Here is a 23,458-nt window from a genome sequence, read left to right as displayed (position 1 = left end):
AACTGTGAGAGACGGAATCTAAAACAAGAATCCAGAAAATCACATTGTATGATTTTTAAGTAATTAATTTGCATTTTATTGCATGACATAAGTATTTGATCACCTACCAACCAGTAAGAATTCCGGCTCTCACAGACCTGTTAGTTTTTCTTTAAGAAGCCCTCCTGTTCTCCACTCATTACCTGTAGTAACTGCACCTGTTTGAACTCGTTACCTGTATAAAAGACACCTGTCCACACACTCAATCAAACAGACTCCAACCTCTCCACAATGGCCAAGACCAGAGAGCTGTGTAAGGACATCAGGGATAAAATTGTAGACCTGCACAAGGCTGGGATGGGCTACAGGACAATAGGCAAGCAGCTTGGTGAGAAGGCAACAACTGTTGGCGCAATTATTAGAAAATGGAAGAAGTTCAAGATGACGGTCAATCACCCTCGGTCTGGGGCTCCATGCAAGATCTCACCTCGTGGGGCATCAATGATCATGAGGAAGGTGAGGGATCAGCCCAGAACTACACGGCAGGACCTGGTCAATGACCTGAAGAGAGCTGGGACCACAGTCTCAAAGAAAACCATTAGTAACACACTACGCCGTCATGGATTAAAATCCTGCAGCGCACCCAAGGTCCCCCTGCTCAAGCCAGCGCATGTCCAGGCCCGTCTGAAGTTTGCCAATGACCACCTGGATGATCCAGAGGAGGAATGGGAGAAGGTCATGTGGTCTGATGAGACAAAAATAGAGCTTTAGAACTCCACTCGCCGTGTTTGGAGGAAGAAGAAGGATGAGTACAACCCCAAGAACACCATCCCAACCGTGAAGCATGGAGGTGGAAACATCATTCTTTGGGAATGCTTTTCTGCAAAGGGGACAGGACGACTGCACCGTATTGAGGGGAGGATGGATGGGGCCATGTATCGCGAGATCTTGGCCAACAACCTCCTTCCCTCAGTAAGAGCATTGAAGATGGGTCGTGGATGGGTCTTCCAGCATGACAACAACCCGAAACACACAGCCAGGGCAACTAAGGAGTGGCTCCGTAAGAAGCATCTCAAGGTCCTGGAGTGGCCTAGCCAGTCTCCAGACCTGAACCCAATAGAAAATCTTTGGAGGGAGCTGAAAGTCCGTATTGCCCAGCGACAGCCCCGAAACCTGAAGGATCTGGAAAAAGTCTGTATGGAGGAGTGGGCCAAAATCCCTGCTGCAGTGTGTGCAAACCTGGTCAAGAACTACAGGAAACGTATGATCTCTGTAATTGCAAACAAAGGTTTCTGTACCAAATATTAAGTTCTGCTTTTCTGATGTATCAAATACTTATGTCATGCAATAAAATGCAAATTAATTACTTAAAAATCATACAATGTGATTTTCTGGATTTTTGCTTTAGATTCCGTCTCTCACAGTTGAAGTGTACCTATGATAAAAAAAATTACAGACCTCTACATGCTTTGTAAGTAGGAAAACCTGCAAAATCGTCAGTGTATCAAATACTTCTTCTCCGCACTGTATCTATTATTACTTTTATTATTACCTGTTTTACTTTTCTATTATTTCTCTACTTTCTTTCTCTCTGCATTGTAGGGAAGGGCCCATAAGCATTTCACTGTTTGATTTGTACTATTAGATATAGAAGAGAGACAGTTTGACACAATGCTTTTACTATACGTCTGATCTTAAATGTTTGTGTTCCTCTGTGTGCCTGTCTCAGTGCTCTGTCTCCTGTGGGAAAGGGAAGCGTGCCCGTTACGTCAGCTGTCGGGATGCCCAGGGTGGAGTGGCAGACGAGTCCTACTGTGCCCAGCTGCTCCGGCCCCCAGAATCCTCAGCCTGCTTCAGCCCGTGTGGCCAGTGGCGCTCTTGGGAGTGGTCTCCTGTATGTTATAGTTGTAATTTTTCCAACTCTATTAGTATAAATATATGTCAACAGCTATTTTGTAGTAAAGTTGCCTTTACTACTGAAATAATGCATCACTTATGTCTGATGATTTGATCTTCTCTCTGCTCTCTGCCCAGTGTTCAGTGATATGACCGTGTCTATTCTCTGCCCAGTGTTCAGTGATATGACCTTGTCTATTCTCTGCCCAGTGTTCAGTGATATGATCTTGTCTATTCTCTGCCCAGTGTTCAGTGATATGACCTTGTCTATTCTCTGCCCAGTGTTCAGTGATATGACCTTGTCTATTCTCTGCCCAGTGTTAAGTGATATGACCTTGTCTATTCTCTGCCCAGTGTTCAGTGATATGACCTTGTCTATTCTCTGCCCAGTGTTCAGTGATTTGACCTTGTCTATTCTCTGCCCAGTGTTCAGTGACGTGTGGTGTGGGCCGGGCTACCAGGCAGGTGGTGTGCAGTAACTACCACCACCAGGTTGACGAGTCCTTCTGCGATCAGGACGAGAGGCCCAGCACAGAGCAGGAGTGTACAGGCGCCCCCTGCCCCTCCGTGTACCGCCAGAGGCCCAACGACCAACCCTACAGCCCCCACGACCCCGCCACCCACCCGGGACACAGCAGCTGGAACGTCCCCTCGGCAGACAACCAGTGGAGGACGGGACCCTGGGGAGGAGTATGTACAGAACCATAGGACCATGTCACCTGACCATGCCATTCCTGGTCGGGTTACATGGTCAAGAAAACCCCCTGGCACTTCGATACCATCTCCATTCACTGCTCTGTCTCACTTAATTGTCTAACTGCGTGCTGCTGTATCTCACATAGAGATCTCTTACTGAGACAGCAAAGATGTGATGTGTAACTGTAATTGGTTGCAGAAAATACCTGCTGCGTAGTTCAAGGCTGTTCTATGTGTCATGTTATCCTTCTAAGGTCGATGCTTTCCATCTGTGTGTGGACCAAGTGTACTCTAACTCCACAGTGTACTCTAACTCCACAGTGTACTCTAACTCCACAGTGTACTCTAACTCCACAGTGGACTCTAACTCCACAGCTGGCTTTGGTTTACATTGCAGCTGGTCTGTACAAAGTTGTCTGTGTGTGTTTCCCCTCTGTCTGTAACACACACTCTGTGCCCGTCCATAGTGCTCCAGTACGTGTGCAGGGGGCTTCCAGAGGAGGGTGGTGGTGTGTCAGGATGCGGAGGGTCGCAGCACCAGCCACTGTGACCAGAGGGTCAAACCTGCAGAGTCTAAGAACTGCGACTCAGGACCCTGCCCTCTGTGGAACTACGGCGTCTGGGGAGAGGTCAGTACACAGGCAGTACAAGGACTATGTGCATCCCTTTCCTGCAGTCAAATGACCTAGTGGCCTCATGGGTGGATTGTTATTCATATTTCATACTTAGTTTTTATTTACATTTACATTTTTTACATTTTAGTCATTTAGCAGACGCTCTTATCCAGAGCGACTTACAGTAGAGTGCATACATTTTATTACATTTTACATACTGAGACAAGGATATCCCTACCGGCCAAACCCTCCCTAACCCGGACGACGCTATGCCAATTGTGCGTCGTCCCACGGACCTCCCGGTGCGGCCGGCTGCGACAGAGCCTGGGCGCGAACCCAGAGACTCTGGTGGCGCAGCTAGCACTGCGATGCAGTGCCCTAGACCACTGCGCCACCCGGGAGTAGTGGTCTATTTATTTTTGACACTGACAATCCGTTTTTTCTATGTCAAACGGTTTTGTTATATTTCAGTCTTCTGTGATGTATATAAATTGTAGTATTGGGATGCAAACTCAAAATATTATACATTCAACTCTATATCTGACATGGTACAGGTGTCTTCTTTTTTGTAAGTCCATAGCCATGTGTGTTAGGTGTATACTTTTGTTTCAAAAAAGATTTGTTTAAGACTACCAAGAAACACCCTGTGATCCTGATTTAGCCCACTGCAGTAAAAGGTTATTAAGCAGATCTGCTTCGGTTAAACAACGCTACAACAATACAGTCCACTACTAAACTACAGATACCCATTTCAGACTCCTGGGCATGCAATACAGTCCACTACTAAACTACAGATACCCATTTCAGACTCCTGGGCATGCAATACAGTCCACTACTAAACTACAGATACCCATTTCAGACTCCTGGGCATGCAATACAGTCCACTACTTAACTACAGATACCCATTTCAGACTCCTGGGCATGCAATACAGTCCACTACTAAACTACAGATACCCATTTCAGACTCCTGGGCATGCAATACAGTCCACTACTAAACTACAGCTACCCATTTCAGACTCCTGGGCATGCAATATAGTCCACTACTAAACTACAGATACCCATTTTAGACTCCTGGGCATGCAATATAGTCCACTACTAAACTACAGATACCCATTTCAGACTCCTGGGCATGTGTCAATAGTCTAAAGTCACTTCCTTTCCTCTGCACCTCTTCATCTAATCCTGCCCTGAAAGAAGATCTATTGACATACTGTACTTAGGAGCCTGCTGAATACTCAGTGACCCCCCTCATCTTCCCTTGTTGCCTCTCAGTGTACCCAGACGTGTGGTGGAGGCAGGAGGACGCGCCAGGTGGTATGCCAACGGCCCAACGGTCAAAGACTCAACGACCACAACTGTGACATCCTGGACAAGCCTCCCGACGTGGAGCAGTGTAACCTGGACCTGTGCCCGGGCAGCGCATCCTGGCACCGCCGACCATGGAAGCCGGTACGATAGTACTTCCTCTTCCCTAACTCCCCCTTGACTTCCTCCTTCACTGGGGCGCGTCACCGTGAGTAGACATGGGGGTGTGCTTAAATTACAGCGAGTGTACTTCTGGCTGCCCGCTAGCAGCTAGCGACTAGCAGCTAGAGGCTAGCGGCTAGCTTACTGTGTTTTAGGGGTTCTGTAAGGAGAGTTAATGGAGCGCTAGCATCAGCGCTAGGCTACGTTAGCCCCAGCCCACATACACTGGGCCCTGCAGTGGCATGGTGCTGATTAGAAACAAGGGAGAGGGAGAACACACACAGAATGCTGCTCCACATTGGGAATCATCAGAAACACATGGTTCCCATTTGGAACTTAGGCTGAAAAATTAAAACTATAAATTAGAAGGACAATGTTGTCCAACAATGCCATATATTTGTAGAGGCGAATTAATAACTCTAAATATATTTATTTCATATGTGAAGCGTGAAGTACATTTTTTTTTGTGATTGCTGTTTCACCCTGTAACCGAAGTACACAAGTGTATATTTGTGTATAAGAGTTTTTAATATTATTACTTTATCAAACAGCAACAAATGACTGTTACTGTGTTTTGTGTATGTGTCTTTGTACAGTGTGATTTTATTTTTAGTGGCTAGGTTTCATAACTGAATATGATATTTCATATTTCTACTGGTGCTTTTCGGTCTGATCCTTTAAGTCTCATGAACAATGACAGTTTGTACAGAGGAACATATTTTAAAAACAACAGTATGTTTGTTAATATTTTTTATGTTATGAAAATAGTTTTTTTTTAAAGACTCATAAATTAAGGATGAAACGCAGTTTTCAAAAGTGTCATGTCTCTTAGAATGTTATATTTAAGATGTTTCACAGTTCTACCATCCCTGTGTAGTCCTCATGTGCGGCCAAAATTAACTGCCAATGAATTATATATCACAAAATGTAAAAAGAGTAACTATAGGACACTATAGATCGAGATATAACACTTTATTTTAGGGTTAAATTTGAATTGGCAGATGTTTGAAATGCTTAGACAAATACTGTTGCTGAAATAGGAAGAAAGCTATAATGCCCGTGCAAGGCAAATATCAGGTGCGTTAAGTCATGTTAACTAGTACTGTAGCTACAACGGCTAGGCGCTCACCTTCTCCACTTCAGGGATCACAAAACTGAACATCGTACAGGGATCACTGGTTCGGCAAAACACTCAACATCACCTCAGAATACACTCTCCCTCACCAGTACACGTGTTGTATATTTCCTGTCTTCTCGTAAATGTGTTAATTGGTCATAGTGGCACAAACGATTTGAACGTTTGCCTTGTATGGTGACCACTTTGTCTCTACTGTAAAACTACACTAAAGTAAAGGAGAATTTTACATCAAAATGCTGTTTACAGTTGGGTTTCTATAGAAACACCAGTCGGCCATTTTGATGTCAGAGAATTTGTCATTTTATCTTTACCTGTGATTAGTTGGCTGTAGGGACTCTTAACAGACTGACATAACAGTAGGTTGGCCAATATGTTCAGCACAAGAGTCACTATAAAAAATGGTTTTATTGTAGAACTTATTCACAGGTCATATAGCTAATATATTTATCTAGTTTACAGTGCATTTGGAAAGTATTCAGCCCCCTTTACTTTTTCTACATTTTGTTACGTTGCAGCCTTATTCTTGAATGGATTAAATCAATTTTTTTACTCAGCAATCTACAAACAATATCCCATAATGACAAAGCAAAAACAGTTTTTTAGACATTTTTGCAAATGTATATTAAAATAAAAAATGAAATCACATTTATATAATGTGCACCTTTGGAAGCGATTTCAGCCTCAATTCTTCTTGGGTATGACGCTACAAGCTTGGCACACCTATATTTGGGGAGTTTCTCCCATTCTTCTCTGCAGATCATCTCAAACTCTGTCAGGTTGGATGTGGAGCATCGCTTCACAGCTATTTTCAGGTCTCCAGAGATGTTCAATTGGGTTCAAGTCCGGGCTCTCAAGGACATTCAGAGACTAGTCCCGAAGCCACTCCTGCGTTGTCTTGGCTGTGTGCATAGGGTCGTTGTCCCTTTGGAAGGTGAACCTTTGCCCCAGTCTGAGGTCCTGAGTGCTCTGGAGCAGGTTTTCATCAAGGATCTCTCTGTACTTTGCGCCGTTCATCTTTCACTCGATCCTGACTAGTCTCCCAGTCCCAGCCGCTGAAAAACATCCCCACAGCATGATGCTGCCACCACCATGCTCCACCGTAGAGATGGTGCCAGGTTTCCTCCAGACGTGACGCTTGGCATTCAGGCAAAAGCGTTCAATCTTAGCATCATCAGACCAGAGAATCTTGTTTCTAATGGTCTGAGAGTCTTTTAGGTGCCTTTTGGCAAACTCCAAGCGGGTTGTCATGTGCCTTTTACTGAGGAGTAGTTACGTCTTGCCACTTTACCATAAAGACCTGATTGTTGGAGTGCTGCAGAGATGGTTGTCCTTCTGCAAGGTTCACCCATCTCCACAGAGGAACTCTGGAGCTCTGTTTGAGTGAACATCGGGTTCTTGGTCACCTCCCTGACCAAGGCCCTTCTGCCCGATTGCTCAGTTTGGCCGGGCGGCCAGCTCTAGGAAGAGTCTTGGTGTTTCCAAACTTCCATTTAAGAATGATGGAGGCCACTGTGTTCTTGAGGACCTTCAATGCTGCAGACATTTTTTGGTACCCTTCCCCAGGTCTGTGCCTCGACACAATCCTGTCTCGGAGCTCTAAGTACAATTCCTTCAACCTCATGGCTTGATTCTTGCTCTGACATTCACTGTCAACTATGGGACCTTATATAGACAGGTGTGCCTTTCCAAATCAATTGAATTTTCAACAGGTGGACTCCAATCAAGTTGTAGAAACATCTCAAGGATGATCAATGGAAACGGGATGCACCTGAGCTCAATTTTGAGTATCATAGCAAAGTGTCTGAATACTTATGAATAAGGTATTTCAGTTTTTTATTGGTAATAAATGTGCAAAAAATGCTTAACCTGTTTTCACTTTGTCATTATGGGGTATTGTGTGTAGATTGATGAAACAAATATATAATTTCATACATTTTAGAATACGGCTGTAACGTAACAAAATGTGGAAAGAGGGAAGGGTGTTAATACTTCCCAAAGGCCCTGTATGTTAATGCAGTAGCAAGATAAATGCAGTCTATTATGATGCACAAACATCAAACTATGCAATCCAGTTTTTAAAGCTCTACGATTTTATTGTAGATGAACTTCCTGTAGATGTGGCTTCTACTGTAGATGTGGCTTTCATCTTAATTAAAGTCTGATAGCTCAAAAGATACAACTAACTGAATTGGCATCTGCAAATCTCGTACCAACTGAAGCACACAAATACCTCTCTCATGATATTGTAGTCATTTGTTGCTGTTTCACTTTTTCTGGGGCCAGTTTTTATATGTCTGAAGGATTTTTCAAATGAAACGTATTTATTTGTTTACAATAGTTTATTTATTGTTGCAGCTTTAATGTTTTATTTGTTTCAGTTTAGATATATGTAACACTTGGGTTGAACTATCTGTCATAACCTTCGTAGTTGTGAACCTGACCTGGCATCCCATAACTGATCCATACATTTCAAAACAATTCATGGCCAACTACTACATCTTGCTTGATGGCTAGTCAGCCAGTTGTCATATATTATATTTGATGTCCTACGACCACAGGAGACTGCTGAGGGGAAAACAGCTCATAATAATGGCCAGAACGGAGCAAATGGAATGGCATCAAACACATGGAAATCATGTGTTTGATATATTTGATACAATTCCACTGATTCCGCTCCAGTCATTACAATGAGCCCGTTCTCCATAATTAGGGTGCCACCAACCTCCTGTGCCTATGACAGTATAAAAAATACTAAGTGAAACATGGTTTCACGTGTGATAGCAAGGTGAAGTCTTTCTGACACATAGTTCATTTGAAGTGTTACCAAAATGGCTCTGTGTTTGTGTTGACCGTAAGCTCTCCTGTGAGGTCCACTCTGGGCTCTCTTGTCCTCTTCCTCCTTCCGTCCCAAGACATTCACTCCATCCAAGACTCCTACTCTGCCTCGCCAGCCCAGTCGCCACCTCGCGGCTCCCAACTTTTTTACCCAAGGTGCTTAGTGTAAGTGCTGTGGGGCAACAGTGCTTTGCTTCTTTTTTTTTGTGTTGAAATGTTATTCATCTTTTTCTATTTATTTCATTCACATGCAAAAATACATAAACATGTTGAAATAGCTTTTCCAACTGTAAAGAATATTAAAGAAACATAACGGTTGTGACATTTGTGTTGTTTTTCTATGTAGTATCATGCTGTGATACTTGGCAAGTGTTGCATTCTTTGGCAATGGCATTTGCTCCATAACTTCAAAGTCATATAGTTGAGCATGTACTTTCTATGCTCATCGTAGTATAGAAAATAGCATCATAGGTTCTCTGTGTGCTTATCTGATTTGAGTTTAAACCAAATACATTCTAAAATATATACTACACTGAGCAAAAAGTACTGAGACCTAAAGGCCCACATCTGAAGCAAGCTGAACCCCCGCCCAAAAGTTGTACACAGGCTAACTTCAGACACAAACTTCAAGATAACTCTTTCGGTTTAATTATATCCCTATGGCATTTCATATACAATATATAATGCAATATTTGTTGATAGAAAGGAATTAATCAATGTCAATCATGTCCTTTTCTTAAACAGAAAAAAATCCATTGCAGTACCTCCTGATGTCTCTGTACACCTCATCAAGATCCAACAATCTGAGCTTTTCTTAATAGCATAAAAGTGTGCTTTCTAACGTAGCATAAACAGTATATATTAAAACCCACACTAAATAATATTGATCCATTAGTTGCATATGTGGTAATCCATACATGCATATGACTGACGCGCTGCAGACAACTACCCAAATGTCTATCTGATTGGAACCAAGCCTATTCAATCTCTTTACATAAACATATTACCATAAACACTTCAATCACTTACATAGATTCAGTTCTCAAAAATTGTTGTTTCATATTCATAACAATGGTCGCTGTCTGCTTAGAAGTATATTGTGGTATCATTGGGATCAATATCATCTAGCCAGTCATAAACTATACTGCTTAGCCTAACTGCTCATGAATACATACTGTACAGTATTCCTGTCTGTATTTATGCCTCCTTGAGGTTATAGAACTGTTTTGTTCACCATAAGCCTATAGCGATGGCTCGGTTGATAGTAGTTCAGTTTGTGATCCTTGGTATTTGACCAACCATTGACCTCACTCCCTTGAGCAGTCTTATCTAATAATCAGAAACGCTAGCCATCTTTTTGGGACATGCTTGTTATAAATATGGTCTGTACAATTTCTACCTATCATTTTTTGGGTTATTTCCACCCCTGTCACATAGTGTAAAACGGACTGCAGGCTTTATTCATATCGTTATTATATATTTTTTACATAATTTACATAACTCAAGAGAAAACATACTTACTCCAAATCCAACTTTGGCACAGGCTGGCACATCTGTTTACAATTGTAGTAATAGGGCTCTCTCTGTAATGCCTTTGGCTGGAGACCAACAGAGTATTCAGTTTTACTACAAAAATAATTGTTATGAATCGATGTTGGCAAGCTTGTTATATTTGAAGAGGTCCCAAATTGAAACCTGAAAAAAGTGTTTATAGAATATTGTTGATGGATTAATTTGTGCCTTTCTTCTGTTGTATTTTATCATGCTTCCACATATAGAGGAGGGTATTTTAACAGGACAAATAAAAGAAGCAGAGCCAATACCTCAGCTAATGCCATGGAGTTGACGTTTTTATCTTTTTATACTGGCCTCTAATAGCCATGTATCTATAACCAATTTTTAGCTTGTACAAATAACATTTTTTAGGGTGTACAAATGCTATCCCCCATCCCAACATCTAAGCAGTATGCTAAGCTATGCAATACTAACTTAGACAATTTTTCATACAAAATAATCCATACAGCGACAGGGAAGTCAGTGTATTGAGTGAACATGAACCTGAAACCCTGAGGTAATTATTTGACTAAACGGTTCAGTTACATAGTGAATCACGCATAACATTTACATAAGATGAATTTAAACAAGATGAAAGTTTAGATTCCTTTTCTGTGAAATGTCATGTTGAAAGAAAGTCCTGTATCAAGTGGTGTCCTGTTGAGACGCAACGTTTATTAGAGCCTTATGGTCTGTCTGGTGAGCGAAAGGAAATAGCATAGCTTTGGAGCTTTCGGATTTCCTGAAATACTTCTTGTGGTGGGCATAATTGAACCTTACCTTACTTTGAGGGGTGGCCCTTCACTTTTTTTAATCTATTTTATTTTTATTTAACCTTTGTTTATACAGGTTTTTCTCATTGAGATAAAATACATTTTTCAAGAGAGACCTGGTCAGTGATCTCAAATAATTTTGTACTTTATTAAGCTATGGTAACGACTTGTGTTTTCGCAGTGATTAGCGTTTTCAATCATTGAGACAGTATTCGGTAACAAACAGTCATGAATGAGTTAGATGCTGGACTACAGATGCCTCCATATGGAATTCCTGTAATCTTTGTGGCTATGTATATACAGTATGTTGCCATGCTTCACAAAGGGATTTGTTTTCTCAAGTGGCAGTTGTGTGGGTTAAACCTTGTCATGGACTTACCTGGCGAGATAATTAGGGTGTCTTGTGGCATTCTTCAGTCAGGGTTTATCCAATTTAACAATCAAGTCATGTAAGCATTAACTGATACCGAAGAGAATGACTCACCAAAGACAGAAAATCATTGACATTTATTGCACAGATTTTTGTGGTCAAACACAGTTTAGGAGCAGTAAAGTTCCACACAAAACAGATTGGCAACAATGTAAACATTTTAAGTAATGATGATTGTTTTAAAAACCGTTTGCAAAAAAATGTGTGTGAAGCAACATTAACCAACAATAATGCAGTGTGTGATGAATTGGCAAACATTTGAGTCATTTATGCCTATTTTGTTGCTAATGAAAACCATTTCCTGCTGTGAGTGAGGGTTCCCAAGGAGAGCAATCTAGGTTGGAGAGATCGCATTGGTTCAAATGAAATCCACATGCACAACATAGACATACTTGACTTTGGCCTTAGGCCACTTGCAGACAAATTCCCCAAACCTGTCACCCTGGGGTCAGATGGTCATGACATCATTGAGCTTGTGTTTCCTGATCCAGCCCATATGCCAGTCTAGCAACTGGAACTAGCTAGGACCTGGAGACTCGGAGGTTCCCTCAGCCCCAGTTCTTCAAGCATGGTTCTTGTCATAGCTTAGGTTTGAAACCAGAGCAGGCGGCTAATGTTACATTTGGGCCCTTTAGTGATTGATTATTTGATGTAAAATCAAACCAAATTATGCAATTCATTAGTTGTATTGGTCAATAGTTGATTGCTGTATCTTGTAGGTTTTGGCTTGCCAGGAGGCTGAAGCCTTTGGAGACACCAAACCAGATGCTGCTTTCAGTTATGTTATCTGAGGCAAAATCTTTGGACATGAGTAGAGCTTTGACAGCAGCAGTAAAGTCTGTATCAGAAGGCCAAAGAGTTGGGAAAACATGGAGAATATCATGGAGAATAACATATATATTGAAAGAAGAGAAATAGAGAAAAGTTGTTTTTTATTTTTAAGTTTCTCCATTATTCAATTTCCTGTCTGTTTCAAATCAAAGTAATGCGTTTTTGGCATGGGATTTCATTCCAAAACAACTGTAATAATAGCATGATGCTCTTCGCCAACATTGATGTGTCCAAGCTTTTCTTTCTTCCAATTTATTGCAATTTAGAGAGCAATTAAATTATGCTGCCAGGCCTCAATACAAACAAATGACCAACAAAAGACATGTCTTGCATACAAAGATGGACTTGTTTTTATCCCAGATCGACTAGCAAAACAAGCATATCTTGACATGTTTGACTGAAAGAGAAATAGACATGATATTTATATGTTACATATGGAGAATACATATTAAACATCAGTGGTGGGGAAAGTATTTTATGTAAACCAGTGACCCTACTTTCTTTATGGACATCTGCCATTGAGCACGGTCGACGTCATATATAGTCGTGATATATAGTCGGCTCTACTGTATGTGGCCTAGTCCTCTGAATTCACTCATATAGACATAACCGCTAACGCAGTCTCAGTGAGGGAGGGTGATGACATAAAATGGCCCAAACCTTTGAGAGCAGGAGTTTCCTCGCGACCACAAAGAATATCTGGATACAGAGCAGAGAAAGGGGAGAAAGAGAAAGATCAAGAGAGGGGAAGTGACTAGTTTAGGCAGATATTTGTTTCGCTGGTGTTTCAGCTGAGGATGAATGCAGCGGGATAAAATGAGAGATGTAGGGTAAAGATCTGGAAGCGTTTAACCCAGGCTTTCCCTGGCTCTTCCAATGATCGGGAACAGGTCCCCTCTGAAGAGCGGCTGCTTTTTCTCAACTGGCATCGCAACACATCTGAGAGAAGGTCTCTAAAGCTTATGGGGTGGTGAATCCTCTCTGAAATTGGACTTAAATGCATGTTCCTCTCACCTCGTCTTTACCGGAGACGTGATGGGATGATTCAAGTTGGGGTTTGTTGGTGGCTATCAGGTTGATATACTGTACCTTGGGAGTTGGACTGTATTAAACTCTTTTTTTTTTACTTGGTTTAGTGGGAAAGAGTTTGATGGATGAAGTGTCCTAGAAGAGCGTGGTAACCTACTCAAAGTAACAGATCTCCCTTGAAAGTAGGGCTTATCACGTTTCACCTCACATCTTACCATAGGCACTCGACACCGCTGCTTTCTGATGTGGCGTCAGTGTATTACCCTTTATACAATAGACGTCAGTGTATTACCCTTTATACAATAGACGTCAGTGTATTACCCTTTATACAATAGACGTCAGTGTATTACCCTTTATACAATAGACGTCAGTGTATTACCCTTTATATGAAGTTCACATCGCGCAACGTTCAGTTCTCCTCCCATATCGTCCTACAGCGTCTTATTCGCCCGAGTAAATTGCAAGCCCATTTTAAAGGCTCTAGGTTCTTAAAAATATACAGTGCTGAAGTCTGAGGCAGCCATTGGTGGGCAAATATTATATCTGATGTGTTCCAAACCAAGGATGAATAGTTTTCTTTTGACTTTGTAGTCACTGCTATTATGGAAAAAAACATACATTTTACTGTTGAGGACACATAGTTATTCTCAAGGTTTAAAACCACCTTTTGAGTCCGCGGAGCCCAGCTGCAGACTGAACTTTGTTGCACATCTTCAAAGACTGCTGAAGTGGGGGTGGGTGGAATCAAAGGGAGATAGTATAGCAGGCTTGGTAAACACACCAGCGACACACAACAACATCACTCCCATAACGCCCCCATAAAAGCTAGCGGTGTAAACAGAGTGTTCAGCTTAGAGGAATGTGTTAATGAGACACACACAGACCAGGTGTTGACGTTCAACCATCTCTAAAGTACAAAGACCTCTAACAACAATGGGATCGTCCCACGATGAACATGCAACACTTTCCCATTTTTCTTGTCTATTTGAGAGAGGAAAATGTCACCCTTTGACTGATAACTGGACTGTAGCTATTTGGTTTGAAAGCAAGGTAAACGTCGTTGTTTTTTTGTGCCGCAAAAAAGATAAGTCCATTATCAGGACCAGGACGAACCAGGCCTAAAAAGAATGCGAGCTTGGCTGTGAAGGCGCTCCTCGTCTTTGGCTTGCGAGCTCGTCTCTACAATAAATTAGGCTAGAGTTTGGGGTTTTGACAGACCCAAAGTAAACCGGCGTTGAGTAAGAAGAATTGGCTGGATGGAATTTGGAAGGATAGAATTTGCCAGGAATAGGGACCCTTGGAGATCCTGCGCTAAAAGGTCAATTTAGAACCTCACACCTGATCCGTCTTTTTAGTTTGGCTGTTAGAAATCAAGTTCACTACCATTGTCTAGCATAACTTTACGAGACAGTGGTGGTTTGCTCAATTAAGCACCAATGGATTTTTTCTGGAATGGGACATGGAAATGAAAATTGGTTCCAGGTGAATGTTTGGACAGGCTGAAAAACGGGTTGTTTTTTGTCATTCCAAAAGTTGACTTATGGTTGCTCAGTTTATATGTCCCGAGTGGTGTTGACTTAAAAAGAGAATTGTGTTGGGGAAACTAAATATGCCCTCTCTTTGGGTTGTTTATTTGAGTTTCTGGCCATGGCAGAGGCACAGTTTGGCAACAATGGGAGACTATGCGTTTGATTTTAGTTGACTATTTTAATTTTCCATCACAAGCAGTCTGAAGCTCCTGTAGTGGACATTTTCTTAACTTTGTTAATTAACACAGAGCTAGAATTGTTTAGACGTTGCAATAATCTTTTCAATCATCATTACCCTGACAGTGAACTCCATGGTGATCCCAATATGACTGTAGGTGGGTCATTCCACAAAATTAACTTGGTAAAAAAAAGTTGTATTTCACCTAATTTTAACATTCTGAAGAGCACATGCTCAACTTAATAGAAACATGTTTTCCTATCCCAAGAGGAACTTCTCTAGGATAGGGGGCAGCATTTTTACGTTTTGATGAAAAGCATACCCAAATTCAACTGCCAGCTACTCATCCCCAGATGATAAGATATGCATATTATTAATATATTTGGATAGAAAACACTCTGAAGTTTCTAAAACTGTTTGAATCATGTCTTTGAGTATAACATAACTTATTTAGCAGGCGAAACACTGAGGACAAACCATTCCGATTTTTTTTTGAGGTCACTCTCTATTCAATGGTTTTTCATTGAGAATCCAGATTTAAGGGACCTTCTTGCAGTTCCTATCGCTTCCTCTGGATGTCAACAGTCTTTAGAAATTGGTTGAGGTTTTTCCTTTGTGTAATGAAGAAGTACGGCCATCTTGAACGAGGGTATCTTGAAGTGTACTGTTAGATAGAGGCGCATGACCAGAAAGCTAGCTACTGTTTGTTTTCCTCCTGTATTGAACACAGATCATCCCGTCTTCAATTTTATCAATTATTTACGTAAAAAAATACCTAAAGTTGTATAACAAAAGTAGATTGAAATGTTTTGGCGAAGTTTACAGGTAACTTTTGAGATATTTTGTAGTCACGTTGAGCAAGTTGGAACCGGTGTTTTTCTGGATCAAACGCGCCAAATAAATGGACATTTTGGATATATATCGACAGAATTAATCGAACAAAAGGACCATTTGTGATGTTTATGGGACATATTTGAGTGCCATCAAAAGAAGCTCGTCAAAGGTAAGGCATGAATTATATTTTTATTTCTGCGTTTTGTGTCGCGACTGCAGGGTTGAAATATGCTTCTCTCTCTTTGTTTACTATGGTGCTATCCTCAGATAATAGCATCTTTTGCTTTCGCCTGAAAAGCCTATTTGAAATCTGACATGTTGGCTGGATTCACAACAAGTGTAGCTTTAATTTGGTGTAGTGCATGTGTGATTTCATGAAAGTTTCATTTATAGTAATTTATTTGAATTTGGCGCTAGCGTCCTACATATCCCAGAGAGGTTTAAATACGAAAACTGACTAGTAAGTGCCTATTAGGTCTGGGCAGTAAACCGCATTTTACTATATACCGGATTGGATTTGTACTTTTCCTTACATAACGTTTTTTTCAATTTGGTTTGTTGACCTCCCGAGTGGCGCAGCATTCTAAGGCACTGCAGTGCTTGAGGCGTCACTACAGACCCGGGTTCGATCCCAGGCTGTGCAGCTGGCCGCGGCTAGGAGACCCATGCTGCGGTGCACAATTGGCCCAGCGTCGTCCGAGTTAGGGGAGGGTTTGCCTGGCCGGGATGTCCTTGTCCCATAGCACTCTAGCGATCCCTTGTGGAGGGCCGGGCGTATGCGCCCTGACTTCGGTCAGCAGTGTTACGTGTTTCCTCCTACACATTGGTGCGGCTGGCGAGCAGTGTGTCAAGAAACAGTGCGACTTGGCAAGGTCATGTTTCGGAAGACGCATGGCTCTCGACCTTCGCCTCTCCCGAGTCCGTACGGGAGTTGCAGCGATGGGACAAGACCTTAAGGGGTAAAAAGTAAAAAATAAAAAATACAATTTTAAAAAGATAATGTTTGGTTTGTTAAATTTAATGTAATGTAATGTTTGGTTTTGCCATGAATCTTGCCTGTGAGGCAGTGCAGGTGCCAAAAGCGCCTTAGTTGACACACCGCCCCCTTGTGGCAAAAGTAAGAACTGCCATTGAATCTATTCAAAATACATGATCATAAAGGATAATAATGGTTCTGAGAAAGGAAAAGTTACCTTTTCACAAAATAGAGCATTTTGAAATTATAGCAAATGAGTAAAGGAAATGCAGAAATGTATACAAATGCTTTAAATAATCTTTGGTTGAAGTTTGATTGATAAAACAATCAGAAGAGAGAAAGACCCATTAAAACCACTTAGATTATATTTGTTAGCAACCTAAGGTCATGCGCTACCCATGAAGCATATACATACGTTTTATTATTCAAAAACATAAAATACTGTCATACCGTCAAAAATAAGAAAATATTGTGATATGATATTTTGGCCATATCGCTCAGCCCTAGTGCCTATTAAGTGCAAAATAAAGTACATGGGTTACACGTAACAGTCAAAGGTTTGTACTCACCTACTCATTCAAGGGTTTTTCTTTATTTTTTTTATTTTCCACTGAATTTTCTGTAGAATAATAGTGAAGACATCAACACAATGAAATAACACATATGGAATCATGTATTAACCCAAAAAGGGTTAAACAAATCAAAATATATTTTAGATTTTAGATTCTTCAAAGTAGCCACATTTTGCCTTGATGACAGCTTTGCACACTCTTGGCATTCTCTCAAACAGCTTCACCTGGAATGCTTTTCCAACCATTTTGAAGGAGTTCCCACATATACTGAGCACTTGTTGGCTGCTTTTCCTTCACTCTGCGGTCCAACTCATCCCAAACCATCTCAATTGGGTTGAGTTTGGGTGATTGTGGAGGCCAGGTCATCTAATGCAGCACTCCATCACTCTCCTTCTTGGTCAAATAGTCCTTACACAGCCTGGAGGTGTGTTGGTACATGATCTTGTTGAAAAACATGATATTCCGACTAAGCGCAAACCAGATGGGATGGCGTATCGCTGCAGAATGCTGTGGTAGCCATGCTGGTTAAGTGTGCCTTGAATTCTAAATAAATCACAGACAGTGTCACCAGCAAAGCACCCCCACACCATCACACCTCCATGCTTCACAGTGGGATCCACACATGCAGAGATCATCCGTCACCTATCTGCGTCTCACAAAGACACGGCTGTTGGAACCAAAAAATCTCAAATTTGGACTCATCAGACCAAAGGACAGATTTCTACCGGTCTAATGTCCATTGCTTGTGTTTCTTGGCCCAAACAAGTCTCTTCTTCTTATTGGTGTCCTTTAGTAGTGGTTTCTTTGCAGTAATTCTACCATGAAGGCCTGATTCACACAGTCTCCTCTGAACAGTTGATGTTGAAATGTGTCTGTTACTTAAACTCTGTAAAGCATTTATTTGGGCTGCAATCTGAGGTGCAGTTAACTCTAATGAACTTATCCTCTGCAGCAGAGGTAACTCTGGGTCTTCCTTTCCTGTGGCGGTCCTCATGAGAGCCAGTTTTATCATAGCGCTTGATGGTTTTTGCGAGTGCATTTGAAGAAACTTTCAAAGTTCTTGAAATATCCCAGATTGACTGACCTTCATGTCTTGAAGTAATGAGGGACTGTCATTTCTCTTATTTGAGCTGTTCTTGTCATAATATGGACTTTCTTTTATCAAATAGGGCTATCTTCTGTATACAAACCCTACGTTGTCGCAACACAACTGATTGGCTCAAACACATTAAGAAGGAAAGAAATTCCACAAATTAAAGGAATAGAAGGAATAGTTTCACTATATTAAAACTAGAGTTCAGTTCACGTAACAGGGTTGACCTTAAAATGAGGGACAGGTTTTTTTCCCCTTACAATTAATCATTAATCACATGAAATCAATTATAATGTTCAGAAATGGCATTGTCAAAGCAACAAATTAACTATGGCTTTACAATGATTTATTAAGAGGGTTCAAATCTGCATAAAGGTCACAGGGTGCACCGAGGGACAGCAAGTCTTTGTTCATATACTAAATAATTTTTACTGAATTCTCCATGTGGTCTATATTAAAGGGTACTTAACTTAATATACCATGCTTTTAAAATTTAATATTGGTGTACAATTCCTACTTAAAATATCAAAGGAAAGCAAAAGGGATTTTTTTTGTGGAAGGACCCTTATAGAAAAGTCCCTATTTTGACCTTTGGTACCTAAATATACTTATGTCATTGGTTTGTACCAACTGTTTTGTGAAGGAATCCTATTTGTGAGTTAATACCAGTTCATTTGAATAAATATAACCTACTTACTCATGTAGTTATTATCTAAGGATTTCTGGATGCAAGATTTGGACCGCATTGACCAGGGTTGGATTGGACTGTATTTGTGTTAGTGAGGTGTTGGTTAGTGTTTCTTCCTATGCATGGAGATGATCAGGCCTGTGTGTGGCTATTTTGGCCATGAAGATGAAAGATCTATGACTCCAACATTCCTCCGCACCACAACGCTCTGCCCTTAACAGCTGTTCCCACGTCGACAACGTGTTGTTTTGACTTGTGTCTTTGAAACTTCCCTGCAAAACAGGACCTTGAACTGTAAAAGCAGCCTGCAACGGCTCACTGGCGTATGTCTTACCCTCTGAGCTCTACAAACATCTTCTTTTCCCCACAGTGACACTGACAAAGCTGTAATGAGATCATGGTATTACTATCTCTCTCTCAGTGTATCTTGTTCACTGATATTTCTTGGCCCTGGGGAAATGTGTACATATTGCATTGTTAGGAGGATCATAAACCTTGATTATTTTCAATACGGCTGAGATGACCATATTTTTTAAGAAGTTGTTGCCAATTACTATAAAGAGTATTTTGCTAGAACAGATTGTAATATTCTGGACAATCTTCACACAATCGTGAGTTTGTTCTTCATTCAGGTCAGCTCTGATCCCCTTTGAAGAGACAGTGTACAGTCACTATGGTTATCATGTGCTTGGTATTACCATTCCAGTTGCACTGCGAGCACTCCGCAATGTGATAGGAATTCAGCCTTGGCACTCACATGTTCTGAGATATGGTATTTCTTAGAACTCGGGAATATAGGATAAATATTAGGGGGGAAAGTCTGCTCCCACACTACAGGTGCTATTAACCCATGTTAAGTCCACCTCTACTAAACATTACACTAGTCGTCTTCAAAATCCACCTGTGAAGTTGAAGGCATAAGACTTCAGTACCATCTGATCCAGTGTCTGTTCCAATATTACAGATTTTTTTATTACATTATTTCCTTTTCTATGTAGTCTTTCAATCTTTACATTTTGTACCACAATTTGACCACAATTTATTGAATTACAGTAAATAGGTACAGTTGAAATCGGAAGTTTAGGTTGCACTTAGTTTGGAGTCATTAAAACTTGTTTTTCAACCACTTCACAAATTTCTTGTTAACGAACTATAGTTTTGGCAAGTCGGTTAGGACATCTACGTTGTGCATGACACAAGTAATTTTTCCAACAATTGTTTACAGACAGATTATTTCACTTATAATTCACTGTATCACAATTCCAGTGGGTCAGATGTTTACATACACTAAGTTGACAGTGCTTTTAAACAGCTTGGAAAATTCCAGAAAATTATGTCATGGCTTTAGAAGCTTCTGATAGGCTAATTGACATCATTTGAGTCAATTGCAGGTGTACCTGTGGATGTATTTCAAGGCCTACCTTCAAACTCAGTGCCGCTTTGCTTGACATCATGGGGAAATCAAAAGAAATCAGCCAAGAATAAATATTGTAGACTCAGAAAAAAATTGTAGACCTCCACAAGTCTGGTTCATCCTTGGGAGCAAACGCCTGAAGGTGCCACGTTCATCTGTACAAACAATAGTACGCAAGTATAAACACCATGGGACCACGCAGCCGTCATACCGCTCAGGAAGGAGACGTGTTCTGTCTCCTAGAGATGGACGTACTTTGGTGCGAAAAGTGCAAATCAATCTCAGAACAGCAGCAAATGACCTTGTGAAGATGTTGAAGAAAACAGGTACAAAAGTATCTATATCCACAGTAAAACGAGTACTATATCGACATAACCTGAAAGGCCGCTCAGCAAGGAAGAAGCCACATCTCCAAAACCGCCATTAAAAAACCAGACTACGGCACATGGAGACGAAGATCATACTTTTTGGAGAAAGGTCCTTCGGTCTGATGAAACAAAAATAGAATTGTTTGGCCATATTGACCATCGTTATGTTTGGAGGAAAAAGGGGGAGGCTTGCAAGCCGAAGAACACCATCCCAACCGTGAAGCACAGGGGTGGCAGCAACATGTTGTGGTGGTGCTTTGCTGCAGGGGGGACTGGTGCACTTCACAAAATAGATGGCATCATGAGGCAGGAAAAGTATGTGGATATATTGAAGCAACATCTCAAGACATCAGTCAGGAAGTTAAAGCTTGGCCGCAAATGGGTCTTCCAAATGTACAATGACCCCAAGCATACTTCCAAAGTTGTGGCAAAATGGCTTAAGGACAACAAAGTCAAGGTTTTGGAGTGGCCATCACAAAGCCCTGACTTCAATCCTATAGAAAATTTGTTGGCAGAACTGAAAAAGCGTGTGCGAGCAAGGAGGCCTACAAACCTGATTCAGTTACACCAGCTCTGTCAGGAGGAATGGGCCAAAATTCACCCAACTTATTGTGGGAAGCTCGTGGAAGGCTACCCAAAACGTTTGACCCAAGTTAAACAATTTAAAGGCAATGCTACCAAATACTAATTGAGTGTATGTAAACTTCTGACCCATTGGGAATGTGATGAAAGAAATAAAAGCTGAAATAAATCATTCTCTCTACTATTATTCTGACATTTCACATTCTTAAACTAAAGTGGTGATCCTAACTAACCTAAGACAGGCCATTTCTACTAGGATTAAATGTCAGGAATTGTGAAAACCTGAGTTTAAATGTATTTGGCTAAATTGTATGTAAACTTCCGACTTCAACTGTACATTCCTATACTGGTTTTAAGTCAGAGTGGACAGCATGAAATATCAATAAACCATTCCTAAAAGCCACACCCTTAGTCCACAACCTAAGTAATTTATTGTGCACATCCAGCTATATTTTTCAACCCCAAATGAATGGATAACATAGATACTTAAGAACATTTGGGAAATTGTACGGTGCCTTTTGAGGTTTGAAAACATCTGACAAACTTTTGAAGTGAACTACTAATTTAAAGTTAGTTGTTCTGTAGGGATTTCTCTGTTCTTTCTGTTAAAGTTGCAAATACCCTGGCATAGTGGTATAGGCTGAACAACAGATAATGGTCTCATAGGTTACCCAATAGCGTGGTCTCTCTATGCCATTGGCTTACCTGTCCTCTGGGAGGGAATGGGCGGGGTCATCCTGCGACTGCAGCCTGCCAATCCTAGACAAAGACATGCTCTTATCAACACCATAGAAAAAGAAAGGCAGCTCTGTCTATTTAACTTCAAGGGCTACATGCTGTTTTCTAGTATATTCTTTATGCCACACAGAATAAACATGAAATAGCTGGATTTGGTTTGGTTTGGCAATCGATTAAGTCAACTGTTCCAGAAGCCTTAAACACTAGAAAAGCAGGAAATCAGTTGAAAGAAGCAGAACAAGTAGAAGCAGCTTAGCTGTTAGCACAATGCAGTACATGGTTAAACATCGCCTATGTCTTTCTGCCTAATACATCTCCTGTTCTGGTTGAAAAACGTTGTTAAACAAAACCACAGCTATGTTACTGTGGTCGCTTTCAGGCAACAATCCCATTCTGTCTACTATAGTAATCCATATTATTTCCAGATGAATGTCACTGGCTTATACTAGAATTAACCCACCTAATCATGTGAAATGAATTGCTGTTACAACTTGGGAGGGCAAATCTGTCTTGCGAGAAAGTCATTATTTCATGCGGATTGTTTTTTCTTTTCTTTTCAAGAAAGTTTTCATAATGATAACATTTACAATCTGTAGCAGGAAAGTTTTCATAATGATAACATTTACAATCTGTAGCAGGAAAGTTTTCATAATGATAACATTTACAACCTGTAGCAGGAAAGTTTTCATAATGATAATATTTACAACCTGTAGCAGGAAAGTTTTCATAATGATAACATTTACAACCTGTAGCAGGAAAGTTATCATAATGATAATATTTACAACCTGTAGCAGGAAAGTTTTCATAATGATAACATTTACAACTTGTAGCAGGAAAGTTTTCATAATGATAACATTTACAACCTGTAGCAGGAAAGTTTTCATAATGATAACATTTACAACCTGTAGCAGGAAAGTTTTCATAATGATAATATTTACAACCTGTAGCAGGAAAGTTTTCATAATGATAATATTTACAACCTGTAGCAGGAAAGTTTTCATAATGATAACATTTTCAACCTGTAGCAGAAAAGTTTTCATAATGATAACATTTACAACCTGTAGCAGAAAAGTTTTCATAATGATAACATTTACAACCTGTAGCAGGAAAGTTTTCATAATGATAACATTTACAACCTGTAGCAGGAAAGTTATCATAATGATAACATTTACAACCTGTAACAGGAAAGTTTTCATAATGATAACATTTACAACCTGTAACAGGAAAGTTTTCATAATGATAAT

At 40.6% G+C, this 23,458-nt stretch overlaps 1 protein-coding gene across 1 annotated transcript in view; it reads left to right on the top strand.

Annotated features, from left to right (window-relative positions):
• LOC129862645 (A disintegrin and metalloproteinase with thrombospondin motifs 20-like) overlaps nt 1–23,458 on the top strand; it is a 141,708-nt gene that overhangs the window by 89,561 nt on the left and 28,689 nt on the right. The window contains exons 24-27 of the mRNA XM_055934506.1: nt 1,709–1,873; nt 2,302–2,565; nt 3,039–3,200; nt 4,458–4,634. Of these exons, the coding sequence (XP_055790481.1) occupies nt 1,709–1,873; nt 2,302–2,565; nt 3,039–3,200; nt 4,458–4,634 (768 nt within the window). The remainder of the gene's footprint in view (nt 1–1,708; nt 1,874–2,301; nt 2,566–3,038; nt 3,201–4,457; nt 4,635–23,458) is intronic.

This window comes from Salvelinus fontinalis, chromosome 9 (assembly GCF_029448725.1).
Source record: "Salvelinus fontinalis isolate EN_2023a chromosome 9, ASM2944872v1, whole genome shotgun sequence".
In the NCBI taxonomy this organism is placed as follows: Eukaryota; Metazoa; Chordata; class Actinopteri; order Salmoniformes; family Salmonidae; genus Salvelinus; species Salvelinus fontinalis.
The sequence above is the reverse complement of the archived record's forward strand: the minus strand, read 5'-3'. Positions and strand labels throughout refer to the sequence as shown.